Genomic DNA, 22,793 nt, shown 5'->3' on the forward strand with positions numbered 1-22,793 from the left:
GCAACCCTACCCGACGTCTAAATCGAAATTGGCCCAGAGACCTTCTCAAAAATAATTTAAGATTAATGTGAAAGGTATTTTCATTAACCGTTATTTTATAAATAATAAAAAAAACTCGAAATTTTTTAGCCCAATGTGTTATATACATATATTATTTAATCAAGATTAGGTAGAGGAAGTCATACATATAATTTATAATGGCAAGCAAACAAAAAACCAATAACATTGAGGTACTGAATAAAGATATAAACATAAATTTAATATTCTGAGTATCGACATCAGTGCACTATACGCATACAAGGCAAGTATTGCATTACATGAAAAATGAGTTGCGTCGCACGATTGTTTTTATGCGCTTAAGCTTAATAATTTATCATGCATTCGAAAATGTATGGGATGTCTAAAACTATTTTTTAAAGCGAAAAACAAATGATTTTCTTTACACAAACACAGACAATACAATTTATTGTATATCGAGTGAGAAAAATAATTTAAGATAATATATTATATTATATAACTACATAAGTGTCTAATACGTTTAGCAGTTCGTTTAGAAGTCAGTTCAATAAAAAAAAGTGTGGCACTATAGGTTAGGTTGATATTATTATTATTATTATTTCAGAGCATGACACAAATAAAAAAATTGAAATCGATTTATATAATATTAATTTTCATTTTATTGATACTCTATCATTTCACTTTAGATAATCATGCTGAACATCAATTAAATTTTTGTATTCGTAAAATTATAAGACAATAAATTAAGTGTTACTGCGAAGCAATTATTAATTTGTTTATTGACAGTGGTTTATTTACAATCAATATTCACTACTTGCAATACAAAAAGAAATTGTTATATACCCATTCGTATCTCAAATTAATATTGACTGATACAGTGGCGTAACGAAGGACTATGTTTGAGGCACGGCCTCATTTTGAGGGGTGGTGGGTGTCCTCAAAGATCATCTGATGTGTTAAAAAAAGTATTATTATTTAAATGAATAAATATATTTTATCTTAAAAAAAAAATGTTCAATGTTTTTTTTGTGATGGGTGGGGTGGGTGGTGGGTCTGACAATATAGTAACTATGCCTCATAACTTAATAAAGTTCGCCACACCAATGGACTGATGACTGATATAATATACATAATAATGACGGTTAAAATTGTAAAATTGTTTTAATTTTTCGCAGTCTTATCATGGCATCGGAGGAAAACGAATACAGACGTAACCGAAAAAATGTTCTACATAAATTGCAAAGAATAGTTTCAAAGAATGCACAATAATATAGATATTTAATTCAAGTTCTTCAATAGTCAATACACAAACAAGTTTTCATAGTATTAGAAAGGTTTCCATTCTTATCTTTTAAAAACTATAATTAATATATTATAATTACATCTTATTACCTATAAACGAGCACAGTTTATCTACACGAGAGGTATCAAATATTTAAATATGGATTACACAAATAAGCTTATAGTATGAACCTATATTGTAACATAAATAAGGACTTTGAATATTTAAACGGAAGTGAGTTCACCAAAAAAAATAGTAAGTATATAAATATATTTTGCTCCACATATCATAATTATTACTTGCATTAATTGCCGAATTTCCGAGTAAATGTCGATAAGGTTAGGTTAGAATAAAACATAATGTAGAAGTTTTTATCGAGTTTATTCACTGATTCACCAGTAGTAAAATAGTAGGTACCTAAGTAAATCGTACATCGTACTTATATATTTTTATCGATAAATCTGAATCAATAATTTGTATACGCGAAGCCGGATCCGGCTTCTCTCGGCTCTCGCCCGTGTCAAAAGATACATAAATAATCAAATTTCACCACGAGGTTATAGTAAGCTTCTCTCACCTCTAAATAAATTACTGATCTCCTATGACTAATAAAATGATAAAATATGTGATAAATCATGCTACTAACCTATAACATGTGATTTGAATTGATAAGTATTGTACATGAAATTATTGAAATTAGAAAACTAATGATTTTTTTAGCTAATACAGACAGTTGTAAAGGTAAACTAAAAATTACGATAATTATTATTATTCAAAATGTAACTCTTACATAATTACTTATATAAAAATATTATGTGCTTTTGAATAATCTAAGTCTCTCTAAATTCAGAAAGATGCTTGAAATAGGAATACTCAAAATTGGGAAAATACTGGGAAATTCTAGAATAAATTTGATGATGACTTGATGTGCATAATCAACACCTACAGACTTAGTCTGTGTAGTGACCAATGAATAATTAATTGATAGTAAAGTCAATAATCGACTAAAGAATATTATTCGATTTATACTTTTTGAAAAATATTATGTTAATCGACCATTTTGTATAAAAAAATACCAAGTATTTTGGGACATAATGCATGGGTGCAAATAGTTAGTTATTCAGCCAGTGGCGGCGCCAAGGGGGGGGGGGGCAATGTGGGGCTAGTGCCCAACCCAAATTTGGTTTAGCCCCACCTTTGCCCTACCTGTTTGAGACCAAATGAAAATTTAAATTTCAAGTATTTAATAATACCATTTTCTCGCTATATTCCATCTATTTCATATGTATTTGATTAAGATTATGTTTTATTATATATTTATATTACCCATCACAATATTGTGTGAAATTTCTCTTCTCCGATTAGCAGTTAAACACCACACGGAGTATTAAATATGGTTATAATTTATCAATTATGGGACAACTGCTTATCACAATGTTGGAGTAATATAATTTCGGAGAAGTTGCTATTCGTGGTAGTATTGTTATTTCACTGTTTAAACCACGGTCATGGCGCAGATTAGAATTAAAACTTTTACCAAAATTAATAAAAAGACAAAAAGAAGAAAATAATTATGAAATAAAGACTATACTTGATTTCGCAAAACTATTGGACAACTATAAAATGGCTTTTTCAGAAACATTTATCTTATGCAAAATTGCTATTATAATACCACCTTCAAGCGCAGGAGTGGAACGAACATTTTCAAGTCCAAAGCAAATAAAGACTTATTTAAGAAACCATATGTTCAATGAAAAACTAACATCTGTTGCTATATTAAAAATTGAAACAAGAATATCCAAAAGTTTATATCTAGATATAGTTGTAGATAAATTTGCCTCCATCCATAATAATCGACGAATTATGTTGTAATGTTTAAAATAATATAAAACCAAAATCCATACAAATTTTTACTTTTTATCAGTTTACCTACTCCTCTCTTTTACATTAGTGTCTGATTTATATGATTACAATAAATGCCTTTAATAGCCGATATACCAAAATATAAATTCCATTAATAAAAGTATTATGGAAAATCCAAATATAGAGCAATAATAAACTAATTACAAATATATATTTGCCCCACCGAAAATTTTTTTGCCCGGATCCTGCCTCCCTCCCCCAGAAATAAATGTCTAGTGCCACCCCTGAGTCTTATTCTTATTACTTATTAATAAAATATTATTTTTTATTTACACCCACCAAAATTAAGTCCAGTGGAATTCGTTGTCCAATAAAATATGAATGGTCTAAGTTCGAAGAAGTTCATGTAAGGAACAAGAATAGGTAGATCGAGAGATAGATGAATAAATTACTCGATAAATTATCATTTCACATCCTATACAATATTATACAGACAATTTCGTAAATTCAATACCAAATAATAAACAAAGTATTTATAAAAAATCAAATGTAATTTTAATAATTTTAAATTTTAAGTATACTATAAATTTATAATAAAGCCTATATATTTATTTCTCGCATGATTTTTTTTTTTTTTTTAATGGTGTCAATATTTATTGATTAATAATTGAGTAATTGGCAAAGAAAATTGAAGAAAAATATTCAATGAAACATGTTTTTTACGATTAGTAATGGCTTAAAACACATCATCCCCACTCAAAGATAAATATAAACCAACATGTTTGACGTCGGTAATTCGGGTATACGCACATCTTTTGGCCGATGCAATCTATTCAAAAGCAATATAGTAGATAAGAGGACAATTATTTTAAATTAATTTAATGAAGAATTTGATGCATAAAAGAATAAACAAAAAAGCTAGTTTTAAAGTATAGTGTGTATATATATATATATATGTATATACTTAGTAGTCAGTGATACACGTCATAAATACCTATCGAGTTCCACATCCCTCCACTAACTGAATCCCATCAATGAAATTTTCCATAAAAAACTAAAAACTATCAATCGATAATTAAATGAATTTCAATTTTTAACAAATAGGTAACTATTATACATTACATATTTTTAAAACAGTAACCTCAAATCATATTTTTAATGATAAAATAGTACATGTTAAAAATTCGGCCACGCCCCCCTCCCCTGGCGACAAAATCATTTGACACGCCTATATATTATATTTTTTCTTCAAACAATTTTTTTTTGATTTAGTGATAAATATAATAAGTCGTAAGACTCTATGGCTTTTAAAAAAATCAGTTACTTAATAGAAAAAACAATAATAGGTACCAACCTAAATACAGTTTTGAATAATTTTGGTTCAACATAATTGTTTAAAAAATGTAACGATTTATCAATGGTTTCGAATTTAACGATACCTGTGGTCTCCTCAACTCGACCTATAATTCGAATAGATGTCATTGATTTAATAACTGATAAGCGTAATCATGGATACGCCAAAGGGTTTTCAATTTGTCGTGGATATAATGAAATCGTCATATTATAATATTACCGTAACCTACTAAATATTAAATAGCTACAGTTAATTTAGCGATAGGACGGTATAACTGGTCTCATGCTTGATAAATACTTGAATATTATCATATTGAAAACGTATTGTATCGTAAATATTGAAAAAAATCGCAACCACAATCATTATGTTGTACATTAACTAGAATACTAGATCACATAATATTATATTCGCATGGTTTTCTGGGTGACAGCAAGCCAGTTGTAATTATATGCTGGCTTAGACATTCTATTATGATAACAATTATTGTTGTTTTCGTCATTGTCGGTTGGATAGACCAAAATATCATACAAACAAATGGCGTGGAACATATTATTATTACTATTATCGTCGCTCAGGTGTTTTCACCGTTTCACTTCCCACCCGCCCACCAACCCACTTAACCGAAAGCACGACGTTGACGGCCCACTCGCGCGAAAAAAATTCGTAGTCTCGACCGCGATAACTGTTATCACGATGCGGGTGGCGTTGGATGGTCGCAAAAATCGGTTGTAAATATTATACGATACACACACGGTTGTCAATAGGTATACTTTTTTTTTTTTTACCTAGTTCCACCGGTTCCGTGGTTGGCGTATGCCACGCCGTCTAATTTTAGTACCCGAACCCAACAACGGCCAATGGACTCGGTTTGGATTGACCGGGAGCCAAAAAAAAAAAAAAGATCAACCTATGCGAGCGCCCTAAATTTCGTATCCTTCAGACGACACGCACGCCCGGCGAAGATGGGACGCGGGAAGCGAAAGACGGGACGACCCTCCTTCAGAAATCTAATCGTTTTTTTTGATTCGGTTATCGATATCAATAGCACAGTAATGGTACACTGAAAACTAGAGCGAACTGGGTATTGAAAAAAAATCTTAAGAGCCTCACACCGATTAAAACATCGTCGTATCGATGACATATCACTCTTCCCCCCCCACCCCCCATCACCAACGGCGATGGTAACGGCGCGTTTTCAAACTGACCTTAGACATGGCGGCGATTGGAGACGTTACGCGTATACGACCACTAAAATCGGATCTTGAAGTGACACGACAGCGGCGGTGTTAAAGAGGTGCAGGCAGAACAGCAACAGAAGCCGGACAGCCGAGACGTCGGTGCGACCGGTGGCGTCGGGTGGACAGGAAACACAAACGCGCGATACAGACACCGACGCGTTTCAATGGCGACAGTAAGATGGCGTCGTCTGGCACGTAGACATTTCAAACGAGCCGTATACACGGGTACGATTGTGTGCTCTCCGGGGGGATAAAAAACAGTAGCACACCCTTGTGGCGTAACAACGATGTGTCCCGTACAAGGATTGCGAACGATGCACCGTAAGTTGTTAAATCCGTTGCCGTCACCGCTCGTGCCGGTGAAAAACGAAATGAATTCCCGTGATGCGTCGCGTTCGCGGAACCGAAACGGTTTGAGATATTTTTCAAAAATTAAAATATTTAACAACTATTGGCGGCAGCGTCGAAGAACGTACGCGGTGGTGGTACACTACAACAATACACAACAGAGGAACCGTGTGTGTGTGTGTGTGTGAGCGCACAGTGTGCAGCGGTGGTGTGCTGTGGCTGTGGTAGCGCGGCAGCCTACTCGCACGTCAAGAAACCATGGCCGACTGACGGGCACACGGGGACGGGACGTCGGTCGGGCGACAGAAACCGTTGTGTGAACGACGCGCGCGCACGCGCAGTGATACGTGTGCGTGCGTGCGTCCACAAAGCGACCGAGCCAGCCAGCCAGCGATCGGCGACACGAAACGCTAGTCGCTACCGATCTCACTGACGCGGCCGCGTCGGTGGACCGGCGGCAGTACACGCGGTGTACACTATTACTACACCGGTGTGGGTGCCGGGTGGGACGTGCAAGTGTGTGCAACACGCAGGACGGCGTCGAGTAGAGCGTTGACGACGGCGCCGGCGGAGCAACAGCCATATTGTTATCTATCGGTGACGTCACGACTCTGGCCGCCGATATCTGTGAACCGTCCACTTCCGTCGTTATTATTATTTTGCTTATTCAAACACATCGTCCAAGTACCAACGGGCTCATCGCGTTATAGAATTTATGTTATAAATAATTTATTTCAACATGTCTGAAATTGTAATACGACGTTGTTTGAGTACGCGTTTTCCCCGTCGGGTCGTTTGTAATTTTCCATCGATTGTTGGTGGAGGCGGCAGTTATTATTACCTACGACCAATGGGCGCTACAGATCGATTAACTAGGTCGTAAATTTAACGTTAATATTTTTATAATATTGTCATTTTTTATTACACGAATTCGTCCAAATTGTCCTAACCGAAAAAGAAATTAACAATTAATACGGCGCTCTGAATACTTTTGTTTTAGTTTAATCAGTTCGCGGGTATATCGTCTCCGGCAGTGTACCTCGCGCTTAGTGGACAATTCCCACCGATGTGGGTAATCCTCCTGGAATTTGTTCGCCGTTCGGTCCCACACTTCCCCCTAACGAACGTAGTTTCAACTACTTTCTAAACCTTTATGGAATTTTTACCCTTTAAGAGTAACCTTTTGAAACTATTTCTGAAACGTTCGTTAAAATCGACGGTGCATAGTTTTTGAGTCTATAAATCACAGCAACACACACACACACACTAATCTCCTTTACTACGAGTATATACATGTGATAATATTATATATTGATAGATTATGTGATATTACACACACATCGTAGTTTTTGGATCATGAATTCCATTTAAAAATATTTCAGTGGAGTGGTCGGAGGGAGTTATTATGCATATGTGTAAATTCGACGGTTCAGCTACTTCTTCCCCACAAATATTTCCAAACTTCACCTCGTCAACTTCATCTAGCCTAAGTGTAGTAAACGATGTTAATACTACGATTTAAGTTATATTTCACTCCTACCTCTTCCATCAGATTTTTTAACAACACGGTACATACCAGCAGACACTGAGGTTCAGCGAGAGAACGAGCGGCGATCCGACCGAAATCAGCTCTTCTGCGCATCCCCATACGACGACGCACAGTCATAGCAGAACCGGTTTCTGTAGTAGAGTAACGCAGGGGGATGCGCAGAATTCATTAATTCTCTCGCTGAACACGGTGTATGCCTATAGGGTTGTCCGACGTCACAACATAAAATTATATTATTGTACTATACGATATTATGATAAAATACTTTGTCTACCTACCCAATGGAATTATAGGAGTGTTATATGTATAGGTAGATCCTACTACTTTATTATTACACTCGGTCGATCGAAACAACGGTGGTGGTTGTCTCTGAAGCTATTGTTGCAGTGTTTTCGAAGTAGGATTTCGCTTTTTAGTGGTTGTTATTTTCTATAGCGCGGCCGATCAGACTGGAGATAATCCATCCCCGCCGTTACCCGACTCACAAATTATGTGGTACAGTCGTTTCAAATACACAGACGATGTCTACTGTCTACATGTTGTGATATTGTGTTTCGGAATTCAAGATGTTTTGTTTCAGACTACCTACCAATTCATACTTAATACACACCCCTGGCACCTTGCTGCTATACTACTCGCATTGGATATGATCTGTATATTTTATGTTGGTACTAAAATACAATAACGCCCATGTTACTGCTCACGAGTTCAGCTGATTAAAAAAAAAAACCCAACCACATAATTTTTGCTACAAAACTTGAGGGTTTAGATAGCATTTGTGTTTGACTTTGTTCGTAATAATTAGAGTCACAGCAATTTGACATAAATTGATTTCGTTAATACATTATAATATGTACATTGTTATAAATATTTCGAACTTTAAATTTAAAAAATAGGCAACTAACACAATTTGAATTTTAAAAGAAATTTATTTCGAATACTTTTCATAAAATATCATATATTATAATATGCGCATATATACTATATATGACGTAGGTCACGCAAATGTATAAAAAAATATTGTTGATTTCTAGATAATAAATCTAATTAGATGTTACAATTCACTAACACAAACAAATGTATGGATGTATTTAAAAAATATTTACTTAACTCATTTACGCAAACATGATAATTCATAATAAACACATTAAAGTAATGGATGAATGTGATCATGCATGTACAACAAAACAAAAATAATGTAGGTACGTACATTAAATAAACAAAAAAATAATACTGAAAACTTGTTTTTTCTTTCTAAACAAAAGATAATAGGAATTTCATAATTTGGCTGTTACTTATTAGGCCTGTTAGGGTATGAATACACAAGGTAATATTAATTTTTAAAAAAATTTTAAGAACCGTTGAATTATATTTAGGTACAAACACTAAAATTTGTCCGATAAGAATTAAAAACTGTATTTCAAATCGTCAACATTTTTGCACGTCTTTAATTATTTATAATAGTAAAAAGTTAATCAATCCTGAGTAATATGTTTACGTCAAACCACATTTAAAATTTAAAATTTAAATATGCATGTATCTTTTGTCAATCATTTCTTGCAACAGCGAATTATTAAATATGATCGCTTTCAAGTATAGTAAATTAGTAAGTTAAATTATTGCAAGTTACGTGTCGTATAAAAAAAAAGTCGCTCGACACAGGCCCGTCGTCAGATATTTTTCACACTAAAGGGAAACTTTAATGCCGATCTTCTTTATCGATATTTATTTAATTTTGCTGGCTTCAATTTCATTAACATAATATGCCGCCCGACAAAAAAACGCACGACTTGCTTGTGTCCTAGCGACGCGCCTAGCTTGACATAAGTTGCTTATTTAAAATAAAATATAAATGAACGGTAAATAATACGAGATGCTAATAATATGCTACTTATATAATAATTTTAATGTAAAAATATTAGTAAATAATATGCTACTTACGTAGTTACGTATATATTACGTAGAATTTTAAATATTTTTATATATTTCTAAGAATTAATAAATTAATATTATCTGCATATAAAATGTTTATTCAATATCATTATCAATTTAACATCATGTAACATATTATATACAATATATTATTTAAGTAGGTTATTATCTATTACGAACCACTCTCTTTTTTTTAGTATATATACCTAACCTATATTTAGTTTTTGTACATAGGTATTTCTACATATTACCCCTTAACTCATACCATATACAACTCTCCTATAACCACTCTGTGTGTAAACGAAGTAGTAATATGGAGTTCTGCTAAAATATCAAATAAGATATCTTTCAAAGCCTTTCAGAATATCTGGTGTCATATAATCACTGGAACGCCATGGTTTATCTCAAACAATGCAATCTTTGACCTAAAAATCTGCTCTTTCAAATGAGGGCATCGCCCATTTGTACCAAAAAAAAATTAATTCGTTTTGGGTACAGTCCATTTGCGCCAAATTTACCTGCTTAAACATTTTAAATTAATGACTTGGTTATTTATTAAATTTTAAAGACGTCGTGTCTGTAAAGTATAGTAAAGTTATTTTTTTTAGTCTATAGATTTTAAAGCTTTATATATTATTGCGTTGAAAGGCAAACAATTTTTTTTGTTATTAACCAGCGGTAACAAAGGCCATCGTTGGGATGAGGGTGGTATTGTAGGTTTTTTTTAATGGTGGTGGAGGGAAAAGGTGAGTGTTTTTGGCAGAGAATTTCGAATGGGCACCCATAGGTTTTTGCCTTGCCCGGGTGGGGGGCGGCAGCCTCTCTTTCCAGATAGCGTGAACTCCACGGAAAGCGATGCCGCCCATGATCAGGATTCGAACAGGCGACGCGACGGTGCGCGTCTCAACCGACACCTGAATCTGCCCGGCCACTACATCCCCAAACAAGTTTTATACCAGTTTTATTATGTTATACGATCAGGATACAGTGGGGTACGCGTTATGAATACGTACAAATAGTTGCATTTAATTACAATAAAGATTAGGAAGATATTATTAGTTGTATACCTAATAGATTGTTATTAGAAGAAGAAAATATTGTAAAAAATAATATTAGTTTACTATAATTAATAAAAAATATGTAAGTACTATTAACTATTATTATTTATTATAAGTTATAATAGTTAGTAATAAGTATATAGTTTTTTAAAACAATTTGTATTAATTATTATTTGAGAAAAAAATATAGAACTTGATTATATAATTTGTTATACCAGGTAAATTTGGTACAAATGGACTATCTGAAAAAACATACCGTTTTTATTTTGGCGCAAACGTGCTGTACCCAAAATAAATAATTTTTTTTTTTCTGCAAATGGTTCACATCCGCCAATGAAACTGCTATACCTTATACTCCATACGATTCCATGCAAAACTAGAATCAACCCTCAACCAGCTCATCAGGAACATTGCCATAACAGCACTACCCGGAAATCCAACCAGGCGACTCAAATGAAATTGGTGCCTTGAAATTGTATAAATTATAAATTTTATATGATGTAAATGTATAAAACCAATAGGTGTCTCTAATGAGTCTAATGGGAGATTTCCAGCCATCTATTCTATTCATTTTTATAGTTTTACACAATTCTACCATAATTATTAGTTATTATAGATTGTAATATTTTCTAAAATAAAGTCATAGGTTATAAAAAAAACATGTATTTCCTATTTTTGAAAAAAAAATCGTATGAGATCCAATAATCACTATCTACAAGTCAATAATGAATAAATATAGTTTAGTTTGTACAAACCAAATAAATTATATATACATATTATATACATTATGCATACAAAATATACAAAACCAATGCATACGTTGATATCAATATAATACATGGTATATTTGACAAATATCTAAAATTTAAGTGTTAAGAAAAAATTACATTAAATTATAAAACAAAATATACCGTAAATGGTCACATAGACATGGATATCATTTAGTGACATTTACGCATTATGAATAATCGCATAGATATATAATTTAACATAGAAATGGTATTATAGTCTATACATCTATATCAATAGTTGAATTATCGATTGTGTAACCATTTTTTATGGCTGTACCAGGACATTTATAAGCGCTTTAAAATCTACTATAATTATATACCTAATTAATAAATCACAATAATTTGAAGATGGTTTTTTTTATTAAATATTGCATTTTTGTTGCACGTGAACATTTAGCTTATTTTAAAACAAACATAAAGAATAAAGATAATAACGTGCATTAAGACTTGAGACTTGAGAGTTAACGTATTACCCACTAATAGGAATGGACATTTACACGTTTAAAATATGGTAAAGGGTAATTAATAATTATTAATTAAAATATAGATAATAATATTATATTATTACATAATTAATTATACTTTTGTCTTGAACAATATATTCTTATTATACTCGCATACCATAGTGTAGGTACTAATGCAGTTGAAAAATAAAACATGTTTACTGTGTGTGTCTGCATCTTTTTCTTTATATGCATATAGAACATAGAATAGTAGAATAATATATTATAAGCTTACATTAAATGTATAAGATGGTACAAATATAGGAATTTCTTAGATAGTTTTAGTGTTTTAGATAAATATTGTAATAAAATATTTATCAGTATTCAGTACCTATAACGCAAAGATATATATATATAGAGTTGCATAAATTGTTAAGAACAATTATAGGTATGTTATATTAGGTACCTTTTGCTTGCACATTTCCAATATTTATCAAGGATGATATTACGTCATTATTCATTATTATATATAGGTAATGGATTGATAAAATATCTTTATGAAATGTAGATTCTAATATTTCTATTAATATCTGCGACTATTAACCCTATGGTTAAGCTCAGAACAATAAATAAAAACATTCAGAGTCGTCCTTCGTCATAAACTATTGTATATATCATTAGTCTCCCATCCAGAAAAATTTTCCAAGTTTCACCCATGGTCCAACATATTCCAAATATTGATTAAATAAATGTATTTTTTTGGAGTTATTTAATAATTAAGGATATTTAAATTATAAATCAATAAATAACCCAATTCAAAATCGAATCTTCACTACGGTAGGTACGTATTTTTATGTAAATAGATTACATATAATTTTATTAAATTCGGATTTTTCAATTCTGATTTAAAATAAGTACGTCATATCACCCTAAATAGAATAAAATGTTTTCATTTGTGGTTAGTACTGATAACTCATCAAATATTATAATAGTATACAAACTATATCTTTTAGAGCATTTTAACTTTAAATGTACCTACCTACTATTCTTTTTACTGTTTAAGTTACTTAATACATTTTCAAATTTATTTTTGGATATAATTTGAAAATTATGTTTTAAGTTATACCCTATAATATCAGAACATCTTCAGTAACATGTACATCAGTACATCCCCCTCATAAAAAAAAAAATAAATAAATAAAAATACCTAAGTTATGTGATTGATCAATTATAGTTTATATTTTGTTATTCAATAAAATATTTTAAAACTCCACAAAATAAAACAAGATTGGCAACATCCAACATACCTTCCTAAAAAGTTCGAAGTTATCCTAACTAGACTACGTATCGGGCATACACAAATCACTCATAATAACCATATAATGAGTAAAACTGATCCCCTAATATGTCCAATATGCGGCACTGATCTAACAATTAAACACATAATGGCCGAATGTCTATTATACTCCGAATCAAGATTGGCCTCAAACATTCAAGAACACTTATCAGAATCCCTCGATCACAACAGATCATCGCTCTCAGCCACTTACAAGTTCATCACAAAGGAAGAACTTAAAAAAAATACATAAACACTTTATAAATATGTTGATGTAAATAATAACCCTTGTAACCCAATGGCCTAATATCACCGAGGGTACATTTTGTCAATAAAAACAATATAGGTATATGTATATTTAAAATAATAACTATTATAAAAATGATTAAATGTTTTTTGTTAAAAGTTATGCTAAAAAGCATATATTTACTTTATATAAAATATATTAAATAGTTCATATACTTCTAACTTGTATAAATTTACGTACGAGATAAGGTGGAAAATGTTTGAAATTATACAAAATTTTGGATTGTTATAGAACAGATTACATACAATAAATTATCTATAAAAATAATATATTAAAATCATATCAAGATAAAAATAGGGTTTAAATTTAGTATTTTGAATGTAAAAAAATATGCAAGTGTTGAACTACACAAACTGCAGATTAAATTTTACTACAAAATTTAGATTTTACAGTTACAATTAATTATTTAATAATTTTACAGGGCATATAATTATATTTGAACTGTATGAAATATATTATGTTGTAGACACAAGATTTATGCAGAATTGTTGATAAAATGTTGTAACTAAATGTATCTGTATTCTGTTCTAAACTTCGAAATGAGCCAAAAAAAATAATTAGGTGCTTTATTTTAGTATTAAAAATTAATATAAATATTCAATTTAAGTTTATAATTTTTAGCAATTTTTAGAAATGTATAGTATATGTCTAATACCTAGTATAGATAAATACGTCTAAAGATTGTTTTAATAAACTATAATTTATTAATTTACATATGTCAACATCCTAAAACCATTTTTAATACAAGAAAAAATGTTTAACTTTTACTGCATATCAATCATATGAAGGTCAGCGTACTATACAGGTGAATAAATTCACTGCAGGTTAACAATATTAATACAATATTATTTTATTTTGATATATTGTATTCATATAATTTGTGTTTAACATTGCATATTGAATTCAAGTTATCAGACGTTTACAATGATTTAATATAATAAGCACCTTGGTTCAATGTTATTATGTATCCAACAACCAACCCGAATATTACATAATATTCAAAAAAAACTACTTATATGTGAAATTAAAAAGGTATAGCGATGACAAAATCATTTATACTGACATCTAGCACAAAAACAGTAATAGCAAAAGTATTGAATTATTATTAATATGTTATAGAAGTAACTTTATAATATTATGCAAAATATATATTAAACAATGTGTATACCTTCAATATACTTAAGAGGTTTACCCGCATGTGTTACAAACGTACAACATAGCAAAAAACTATTTTATGCAGGATAGAACCACTCCAGACTGTAGTCATAACTAAGAAACGAAATTTTCACACTGTAAAAAGAAGAATATTTATTGTGCAACATTGTTTTTATTTTTTCGATATTGCAGACAAAAGATAATCATTATTTCAAACTTGAATAACTTTTTTTGTGTTTATGATATCAAAAAAATTAAAACGATGTTGCACAGTAAATGTTCTCCTTTTTAGTGAGAAAATTTCGTTTCCTAGTTATGACTACAGTCTGAGTGGTTCTATCCCGCGTAAAATAGTTTTTGCTATATGTTGTACGTTTGTAACACATTGCGAGTATAGCGGGAATATCCTCTTAATATACAATATAGTATATGGTACAATAATAAACAATATTAAAATTCTAATATGTAAACAATAATATCCAATTGATGAATGAACATCATCATCATTATTATTATAATGGCTACGTATACTTAAATAGATTAGTAATAAAAAGTAAATAATAATCTGCGTTATTCATATTAATATAATCATATACATAAATATACTAATATCAATAAAATTAATGTGAGGAATGAATAACCTGCAGCAGCTATTATAACAGGCGACGTGCTATATAAATCGGTATCAACACTAAAGTGTCAAATAATAATTAAAACGAGCAATAAAAACGGATAAATAATCTAAATAAATTACGAAAATTTCATAACGTTTTGATTGTTGAATATACATATTATATATTACATACATGATAGTGACGATAGTGTAATATACTAATATATATATATACAACTATAAACCGATTTATTGTATAATGTATATTGTATATAGCAGTATAGGTATTATAATAGCTGAAATATTCTCTTACCAAGTGAACAAAGATCAAGGTTAACATACGTCATCACCACTCACATAAATTTTAATTAATCGCAATGTTTTTATTGAGAAATACTATGTCTATTAAATAAAGTTGACGAATTGAACAAATTATAAAATTACACAACACACTTATAAATTATTATTGTTTAGAACAAATTAAAAGATTTTAGTATTTTATATAACTTGTTACTTGTTACGAATCGTACTTTGTAGTTAAAATTGGATTTCGAAAGAGAAAAATTAGTTTTTAAGAACAAGTAATAGGTCTGACAAAAATATTTTTCCCCTTTTACATTTATAAATTGCATGCCATAATTTATTAAACATCATTATATTATGTATTCTAAAATAATTATGATGCACCTATATTATTATTAAATTTAAACATGCAGTTTCAAACATATACACGTTTAATGAAAAATTAAATTTTTTATAATATGCTATTCACAAAATTGTATAACCAACACCGAAAATTGCGGTCAGGCAATTTATGCAATTAATTAACCTACATGCTATTATACTAACTTAATAGCGTCTCCAAAGTAGCTCCATTCTCACATACAATTGAGATTTTATGTCACATATTATAATGCATAATATCTTTATTTTATTATATTAAAATTTTCTATTTTAAGAAATGTGTTCAAGTTCATGGTTGTTTTTAAAAATAAATTATAAACTAATATATTGTGCTTTAGTAAGAAAAAAAACTATTACTATATTTAAATATTCAAATGTTAATGCATATAAATTAGAGAAATACCTATCAGTTAGGTACTATTATAAGTCTATGTCTTATAGTATAAGGCATGTTTCACCTACATATTATTGTGTTATTTACGTGTACAAGTGAATACGGTATGGGTATACCAAGGTGGATATATATATATATCCACCTTGGGGTATACCTACGTCCTACACATTTCTATAGACAATTTACGTTTATCAGATTCAATATTGCGTTGTAACTTATAAATTTTAAAATAACAATGAATTTATTTATTTCCAAACTCGCAGCTAAGTATATTAGCCGTGTTATTACGTAGATTTTATACAATGTTTAGATAAGTCTGTGATTTTTTAATTGTAATAATGTGTATTTAAAATACTCATAATTATATATTACATACCATGCGTATAGGTGAAAATAGTACAATATTTCACTATACAAAACGGATTATCCTACTTCAAATTTTATAATTCCTATATTTCTATAAACAGTTATAAATATTTCAGTATAATAATACAGTATAATGTGAATTACCTGTAGTATAAATCATATTATATAAACATGACAAATGACAAATATAATAATATTAATATTATAATAGTATAGTGTACACATTATTAAATTGGCTATATTATGTTTGATCCACGTCAGATTTTATAAATATATAAATAGGTGGGTACGGTATAAAAATGAAATATGAAATCCAATACCAATTATAAATCAACAAAATGCAATGCATGCTTATAACATCTGAATAATGATTTTGATTATAAATTCAAGAAAAAATTCAATAGAAATTACAAAAATTATTTTTATTTTTTTAAGTGTGTAAATACGAATAACTGTTTTATAATATATACCTGGTACTCGTAATTCTTAGAATGATTGTTAGCAAATTTCAACAGAATCAGCAAAAAGTAATGTATGGGATGTATTTTTATAAGCAAAAATTCACCTCGGAAATCAGTTATCATAATAATAAAATAATAAGCAATTAACAAAACAAAACATTTATGTATATTTAAACATATTACAATATTATATGTTTTAAATTATAATATCTAAAAAAATTATGATGTTAAATGGAACAAACATGCAATTACATATTTGTATAATATGTATACCTACAATGTAATACTGATGGATATGAATACGTTTTGTACATTTTATGACTTTTTAGTATGGTGGTTATTGAGTTATAACATAAATATAATAATGGTATACAAATATATAACATTATAATTTATAATCTTATATACAAATGATTTTATTTCGTATCTTTTGTTTCTTTATTCTCCGTCTGATATTACATAATAGCGTGATAATATGTTATAAAATAATAACAACGGATTTCAGAGTTTGAAATATTGTTACATAAAAAAAAAAAAACTAATTAATTAAAACTTTAAACATTTTAATTAATATGTTATTTTTGACGGGGCTCAAAACACACCCAATAAACTCCAATTAAAAATAATTTTTATTTAAATATTTTATCAATTCAAGTATTTATTGTTACGAGTTATGCCCATGGGGTTTGATCATGAAGTTACATTTTTTGTGAAAAAAAATCATACACTACACTAAACCTACCTTATGCAGGTGTAATTAATAATGCTATTCTATCATAGTATTATATATTTATATAAATAATATCTTTGCGGTGTCAAGAGGTATAGTTAATACGTTTATTTAATGTTATAAACATAACATTTCGGAGGAAACAAACTGAACACGAAAATGATTATTAAGTATCGTGTTTAAATGGAATTTACTCTGAATAAAAAAAAATATTACTGTAAATGCAATATTATGCAATAGCTATTGTAGTACCACAGAATAAGACAATGTACTACAACATATATTCTAATAGAATTATCTAAATAATGGCAAGTAGTAATGCGTGCTGCGCTCTAGACGATGTTTTATAATGTCTTATGTGTCTGTATGTAAGTCCAATAGATGGCTCACTAAATCGTATTTTCTAATTCGTTACAATTTCGATATTTATTCAAAAATAACCTAAACCATGATCAATGATAGAAATTTAGAATTAACTACATAACACTAATAATAAATGATATCATTGATATCGATAATTATTGACGTTACTAGTCAGTAAACGATTATATTTTTTTAACTAAGGGAATTTCCTCGTAAAAAGACCACTAAGTTTTGGAAAAAAATAAATCTGAACTGAAGACAAAATTAAAAAAAAAACATTCACAAACTATCTTCCCCCCTATGCTGGCTTATTGAAGGCGGTGAACTTTTAATCTTGAAATTCGATTTCCCATCAATATAGCGTGTATAAAAATGACATAATGATTAAAACAGAATTATGATTTTTTTCAATAACAATATTTTATTTATAAGATAGTTGTATAATTTATAAGGTATACATTTTTCGATTATTTTTATTGATTTTAAATTTTAAATTGTAGGAAAAAAGGAATAGATGAAGTACACCTAGACGAGTACTGATTTGATGGGATTTCGTTTATTTATGAAGTTCCGAGTTCAGCAATTCGCATCAATGATGGAGTTAGAAAACATAATGATATTAAATGAAGTGATGAATATTAATATAATATTATATTGGAAACAATCGATAACATAATGATTATATAAAAATGATTACAGGCTGCAGCCTACAATTATATTGATTTAACAGCATCATTTAATAATATATTTTATTAGAATAAACTCATTCTAAGAGGTTTTTTGATGTGTTTATAATTTAATAAATTAAATAATATTTTTCGTCAATTCAGCTCCATTCAGCATCGTATATTCGATTGTGATATTAAATTGTCATGTTAGAATTATCGTTTTAAATAAAAACTAGACTATATAGTGCCTAGGCGCTTATTATAATACCATTCATCTGCTTTATATAATATTCTAATGTGGTTGAAAATATGAAATGATTTTATGAAAATCATTAATTGTATTTGCTTTGAATACATTTTTTATCTAAAATTAAATAAATTTATTCTGTAATCTTATCTGTGAACTATTAAGACTTGAAGTGAATTTTTATCGAACATTTTAAGTGCAACTTTTATTTACTAATTAATATACATCGTATATTATACAACATAAAATTACCATTAGAAAAATAAATATTCTCCTATTTTATTTTAAATTGAACATTAATATAAGTAGATATTATAATAATATAGACACCGTACAACATTGATGCCATCACCGACAATCTCAGAGACTATAGAAGACGAATAATAATCACACGTGAATAATAAACACATAAATATTTTTAAACAACTCAAACTGATCAACCTAACTGATCCTAAACTATTTAATTTAAATAATGAAAATTGGTACAAAATGTAAAAATGCTAAAATTAAAAATATTAGTCTTACATAATCTGTGTACAACTAAAACAGTAAAACCTTACTTATAAGTAATAAAAAAAATAATAACATACATCGACATATTATAATATAGTGATATTGTATTTTACGTATCATAATATACCAGTCATCAAAACAAATACAGTAGACGTCTATCATAACACTCGCGGAGATTCAATATAGCTAATCAGAATTAAAATTATCTGAAACAGTCCACACGTATTCAAATACCTACATAAAAAAAAAGTTATGAGGTTTAAATATCATAAGAAAATTCATAGAAAATAAACTTTTCAGTTGGCAATTATTGATTTCTAATTATGCCATATACCAGCGATTTTTAACCGGTAGAACGGTAGAGATTCAAATTTGGGTATTGTAATCGTGACACGAGTTATGAACACTTTTTTCGTTATATTATAGTGAGTCACGAGTTAAAAAGGTTTAAAACCACTTTTAATTTAACTATTAATCGCAATTATTGTTGCATATTTATTTTATACTATGTAAAAGAAGCAAAATAGTCAATAGGTAATTTATTACAATTTTCCTTAATTTTTTTCACAAATCACCTACAAATAGTTCAATAAGTTGAAGACTCACTATGTTCTGATCCCGATATGATCTTATAAGCGGTGTCTATTGTAATACAATATAAGAATTTCAATAATTTTCAACAATTGAATATTTTGAAACCTTGACAATTTATTATAAAATTATCAAGCAAGAAATTTAATAAATTATATAAAGTTATATACATTGACACATAGTACATAGCCATATAGGTAACTTAAATGTATGTAAAAATAGATAGCAATTTATCGTGCTATACATTTCTTGGTTTATTAAGTATAATATGTACTTGCTCATAAAATACAATATGAACTTTGTTTGAAACTTGTTGATCTTTATTAATTCAACTAACTAGTTTATATAAAGTAGGTAGGTATGGCTGCCTAAATTGGCAAATTATATATCAATGAACGTCTATTATAGTAATTGTATTATATACGTCGAGGACTCGTAGAATTTGTATTGCACAAACATAAAATAACTTAATATGATTTAACACTATAAGTATATAACATTATTTTATGACACCTACTTAATATTTATAATAAGTTGATTCATTTAATCATTTTATCATTTTGTATAATATATTATTATACAATAATATAATATTATTGTTGTATTATTGGAGACGTGGATAACGATAATATATGAATGTTGGAGAAATAAAATCGTAAATTCGTAATAATTTTAAGCTTAGTAAATTTAATCATCTGGGTATTTTGGAAACGTAGGAGACATTAAAAAAAAAAAAAAAAAAAAAAACATGTAAATTGTTATACATATTATATTAATTTGAAGAGTCAGGAAGCAAAATGAAAAATTGCAAACAAACAAATTATTCGTTTAGACTTTGCACGGAAATTATCAAATATTCATACACATTTTTATCAATTACTGTCGATGATTAAATTTTGATAATAGGTATTTTTATCATCATAAACAACATAAATAGCAAAACCAATATATCTAACCATTATTCTTCTAAAATATCCTTGGACGTAACATACGTATGAATAAAAATATTAGGCCACAATTTACATAAACAATTAAAAATAGGACGAAACATATAGGGAATCAAATAATATTGTTCCACTTCGTTTTTAGTTCTATCAAATCAAAATAATGCAACATATTAAGCCTATAAATCGTTAAAATATTTGTACCTACCTACTTAATATTATTTATCGTTATTTATATAATGATAACTAATATCTATTTTGATAGTTTTAATAAATCGTACACTATTGTTTTCATACAAAAATTTGTTGAATAAAATAAAATAAGTATGGGCATAAACAAAAACCCAACTGCGCAAATACTACACGACTCGGCTAGTTTATTAAAGGGGAATTTAACCTGGGTCATTTCAATGGCTAAGGCTCAAGGTTATCTGCAGCTAATCTGCTATATTGTCATCTTCAATTTTCATATGGATCTATTTACGATTTAATACCGCTTCAATGTAACTTTAAAGGATCACGACAATTTATTAAACTAGTAAGCATTTGGCTGAGCGGGTTTACGATCATACAATTTAAATAACTGCAGTTCGAGATTATTAGCAATTCAATTAGAAAATAGTAAAAAGTTAAAATATACAGACTAAGATTCTAAATATGCTTTGAATATATATATATATGTATATATAATATCAATTCGAATCAAGCTTTTATGTATTAAGAGGACGCTATACACACATACATTAGTTGTCTCCATCTTATAAGAGTATAACATAGCAAATTTACGTTCAGCACATCACGTTTAGCTCCGTTAGTTTAAAAATTAGAGTGATTCGACCTATTATGAAACTTGATGTTCACGACATTATCCGTGTTTGTATGTGTATCTTTTATGATAGTTCAATTTTGGATCAGGTTGTGTGTATATAAAAAAGCGTAAATTAAAAATGCTCATAATTCACTTAAAAATTAAGTTATCGTAAAGAACCCACAAACAAACACAGATAATTTTTTAGTATCGAGTTTCATAATAGGTCGATTTACTCTAATTTTTTAACTAACGAAGTTAAACGTGATCTGCTATGTGTACATTTGCTATATATTACGCAATTATAAGACGGAGACATAAAATATGCATCTAGCGTCCTTTAAATTATGTCTTTTGATGTGATGAATGTTTTATTACCTATATGCGTTCAACTCTCATACGCTGCAACAAACTAGATAAAAGACAAATAATATAATTTATTACTTGTGTATTTATTTACGCGTATAAAATATTTAAAATGTTCATAGAATTCAGAAAATTTAACCAGAGAGAAAATTTAACAATAAATAAATCCCTCCATAGATATAAAGATATTCGTGAGTACAAATTGTATATGAGAAAAAAATTGTAATTTAAATTATAATTTAAAAAATTAAAAATGTAACCTTAGGTAGTCTAAATAGTTTCACTATATATCAAATGAAAAATATATTTAATTTTAATTTTCAAATGTTTTGGATACAAGAAAAAAAATTAAAAACATTCAACACATAACA

The 22,793-nt window shown here is 28.9% G+C and overlaps 1 protein-coding gene across 3 annotated transcripts in view; it reads right to left on the reverse strand.

Moving 5' to 3' along the window:
* The window catches only part of LOC107165597 (monocarboxylate transporter 9), a 68,489-nt gene that overhangs the window by 17,153 nt on the left and 28,543 nt on the right, over positions 1-22,793 (reverse strand). Inside the window, exon 1 of one of the 3 annotated variants that reach the window (XM_015513916.2) lies at positions 5,723-6,381. The exons of the other annotated variants lie outside the window; for them this stretch is intronic. Coding sequence (XP_015369402.1) covers positions 5,723-5,731 — 9 coding nt within the window. The 5' untranslated portion in view covers positions 5,732-6,381. Of the gene's footprint in view, positions 1-5,722; positions 6,382-22,793 lie in introns of those variants that run through there. 3 annotated transcript variants of the gene reach the window in all.

Source organism: Diuraphis noxia, unplaced genomic scaffold (assembly GCF_037042655.1).
Source record: "Diuraphis noxia isolate RWA-SAM2 unplaced genomic scaffold, SU_Dnox_SAM2 contig0003, whole genome shotgun sequence".
Lineage (NCBI taxonomy): Eukaryota > Metazoa > Arthropoda > Insecta > Hemiptera > Aphididae > Diuraphis > Diuraphis noxia.